The sequence below is a fragment of the Pezoporus flaviventris genome, unplaced genomic scaffold (genome assembly GCF_033815535.1).
Source record: "Pezoporus flaviventris isolate CSIRO_AGI_PZ_B2104156 unplaced genomic scaffold, CSIRO_AGI_Pfla_v1 ptg000035l, whole genome shotgun sequence".
NCBI lineage: Eukaryota > Metazoa > Chordata > Aves > Psittaciformes > Psittacidae > Pezoporus > Pezoporus flaviventris.
Genome location: NW_026892583.1, coordinates 13,347,261 through 13,350,742, shown reverse-complemented (window position 1 = coordinate 13,350,742; position 3,482 = coordinate 13,347,261). Strand labels below are relative to the sequence as shown.

Sequence of the window (3,482 nt, the reverse complement as noted above, 5' to 3'; positions counted from 1 at the left end):
CCGTGAGCTACAGGGGCCGCTCGAGGCCCCTGCACAGTTTGGGCCTGGAGCAAGCTGCCCTGCTTCCTCTCAGCTTCCCTGACATCTCGCTGTCTATTGACAGCCTCCTGCAGCTCAGCCCCTGCTGCAGGAGGACCTCCACCAGGGAGCACCGAGTGCAGCCCTGCCCATTGTGCACCCTCCCCTCACCAGACCAGTGCAGGCACTCTCCTCTCTACACCCCGAGCTCTGCACCGCAGCCTCCCCTCTCACTCATCGGCTCTGTCTGGGTGCCTCCGCTGGCACCGCCGGGGCAGCCAGAGGAGAGCTCCCGGGCCGGGCCCTGCTCACACGCCGAGTGCTCACCATCCCGCCCGCCAGAACCGCCCCGACCCGCCCTGTTCGCCGCGCTCCCTGGGGCAGGTTTTTAACCAATCAGGGCTGGTGCCGCTGCTCCTGGCTCCGCCCCCTGTGAGTCAGCTGCTCGCTCTCGTCAGCTGAGCTGCCGGCTCTGAGCAGGTCCTGTCGAGGACTTGAGGCTCCCTCGGTGGCTCTCGCGGCTGTGAGCTGAGGCTCCTGGACGCTGATCTCCCCCCGCTCCGGTGTTGAAGGCGCCCTCTCTCGAGCCGCTCACCTCAGTAATACAAATAAATATAAGTACTATAAAAAATAAACAAGGACAACATTTACTCTGCATTTAATGATGTCACATGAGATTAAAACTGCTCAGAATGTGTTGAATTATTTTGATGAATTATCAGCTGGCTCTGCTCAAGGGAGATTCCCCAAGAACATCCAAAGCTACTGCTTGTTGGTCTTCAGGAAGTGCTTTTTTGGTGGATTTTGACTCGCCAGCAGGTGTTCTCCTTTAGGAGCAGCTGTATTTGAAATAACTTCTATCTTCTTCTGTGTAATTGGGCTCTTTTCCTCCTAAGCCATGGCACTATTTGCTGTCGATAAATTATAATAAGGGTTACTGCAGCAATAAGGTAAAAAAGAGTACTAAATAGTATTACTCCTCTTCTTGCTCTCCGAAGGAGCCCCCTGACTGGAGGAGGTCCACTGTCAACACTACCTCCATATCCTTTCAATTTGCAATACGGAGGAGCCCAGCCATACCTGCAGTGGCAGTTCTTATGATTGTTACATACTCCTCTGTCATGACACTTTGTCATGTTACAGTTGTAGTTCAGCAGTGATACGCTGGCACATGTCCTGTTGATACAAAGCATATCACGACCACATGGCGCGCCATCTTCCACAGCTCCCACATCATCTACTGGTATCCCTACATGGTAGTCAAGACCCCAACACTTTTTATGTCCAATAGGGGTTTGGACTAGCGTTACGTGGTCCGGCAAGAAAGGCAATTCGTTTAGGTTTTCACACTGGATCCTACCACATAAGATATTCTCAATACTGCATTTTGTAAAATGGGCACTGTCACGAATCCCACAGTTCCCAAACCGGTCACCTTGAGTATTCACTGCTTTGAAGCAATCTAATGAAGCAGCTCTGGCCTGTTTGCCAAAGAGACGCTGGCACTGTTTGTGGTGGGTAGAACATTTTCCTCGATAACAATAAGCCCCGTCTTCACAAGGGGCTCCATCTTGTATGTACGAATCTTGTGGGCACTGAGGGGAAGTCCCATTGCAATACTCTGGCAGGTCACAGACACCAGTACTTGCTCTGCAGACCTTTCCTGCTGGAAGGAAATGACATCTCTTGCAGCATTTTCCAGAAGCACAGACTGAATTTGCCGTAAACGTACAATTTGGGTGACAACAAGGATCCTTTCTGCAGTTTGATTCTGAGCCACAGTCACACTGCTCTCCGTTTTCTACTATTTTATTCCCACAGTATTGACGCTTCATGGCGTAGAAAGTACCGGGCGCTGGTGGTTGACGAATGCAGTTGGAACCACGTGCAACAAGGTCAAAGTAGTCTTTGTAACTGCAGTCACTGAATGCATCTGTGTCAACATCAGTTTCGTACATAACGCATCTCTTTCGCCTGCATTTACAGCCCGGTTTATCATGGTGCATCCCAAGATTATGGCCCAGCTCGTGGACAAATGTGATAACAAATGAGGACAACTTCCTATTACTGAAGGAATCAACGGCTGCTGACCACTGGTTATTACATATGGACCCTAGGTACGCCAATCCCAGGCTCTTTCCAAAGCCCTGAAATACAAATAAGTGAGCAACATCATGACGCATCCGTGGAGACAGGTCTGACCTTCGCCATTTGTTAAAGGCATAAAGTACATGACCAATAGAGTTAGTAATGTTTATAGGATTGCTTTTGGTCCAGATCTCCAATCCCACAAGAAACAGTCGAACAGAAAGCTGTTTGTACAGAGAGTCCCCAGTGTTGATGACTTCTAGGACTTGCCTCAAGACCTGGGATTCATTCCTGCCTGACCTCACAAACCATGCATTGTCCACCACCACTGCTATCTTCACGTACCTGACGTGTGTCCACCATCCCTCCAACGCCTCTTCGTCCGCCTGCACTGCCTGGGGCTCCTTGAGCCAGGGCAGCAAAGCCTCTTGGTGCTGCAGCTCCTGCGGGGTCAACCCGCAGGTGGGACCCACGGGGTTGCTGGCCTCCATGCAGTAGAGGATGTGCCGGAAGGCCGGATCGTCGGGGATGGGCTCAATCTCATAGATGTCATCCTCAACCCAAAGCATGCCATGGAGACCCCTGCCGCAGTTGCTGAGCGCCACCATGGAGCCAGGGCTCCCCTGCACCTCTCCCTGGTAGAAGCAGTTGTCATGAACGAAGGGGTGCTCCTCCCAGCGTGTCCCATCCTTGCCGTAGGTGACCAGGGTGAAGGGGTGGGAAATCAGCCCTCGCCTGGGCCACAGGCGCAGCACCCAGGGCCGCCCAGCCACCTCCAGCCAGTAAGAGACAGCCAGGGGTTTGGTGTCAGCCCGAGCACTCAACTGCCGCGGCACCGTCATCCACATGGAGGTGACACGCAGACCCCCGGGCAGGTCCCCTGGGGCCGGAGGGAACCCCACCAGGCCCAGCAGCATCAGCAGCCTCAGCAGCAACGGCAGTGCCTCCATGGCTGCTGCCCGGCACTGCCCCACACCCTGCTTTGTGAGGGTATGGAACCTAGAACCACGCCCAGGTAACCACCCCGAGGCCTCCAACGGCTCCTCGGCAGAGAGGAGCAGTATCATCGTCACAGCTCACTTTGCCTTCTCCCTGTGCAAATCTTTGCCTCCTCCCTGTGCAAACGTACCCCCAGGCAGCAGGGTGCCATCTCATTAGCTTGAGACATCCATCCCCTCCTCTTTGAGCAAGTACAGAGGTTCTTGTGGGGAGGAAGACCAGAGATCTTGGTCAGACCTGATCTCTGCTCAGACCCATTAGTTGGTTAGCCTGCCACAAGCACGTTCACAGCTTTTGTAATCTTAAATTTCAAATTAATGGATGTTTCTCCTTTCTGAGCAAATATAGCAAGGAGGGGCCCCAGCTCAGCTTCACAC

At 53.2% G+C, this 3,482-nt stretch overlaps 1 protein-coding gene across 1 annotated transcript; it reads right to left on the bottom strand.

Annotated features, from left to right (window-relative positions):
- Positions 1–684: 684 nt before the first annotated feature.
- Positions 685–3,173, bottom strand: LOC133274018 (disintegrin and metalloproteinase domain-containing protein 20-like). The gene has a single exon (XM_061462763.1). It carries the CDS (start codon positions 3,171–3,173, stop codon positions 876–878), a length of 2,298 nt encoding a protein of 765 aa, XP_061318747.1. The 3' UTR covers positions 685–875.
- Positions 3,174–3,482: the final 309 nt, after the last annotated feature.

Excerpts from the sequence above, each read along its gene's own strand:
- LOC133274018 (XM_061462763.1), bottom strand. The coding sequence starts at position 3,173 with ATGATACTGCTCCTCTCTGCCGAGGAGCCGTTGGAGGCCTCGGGGTGG.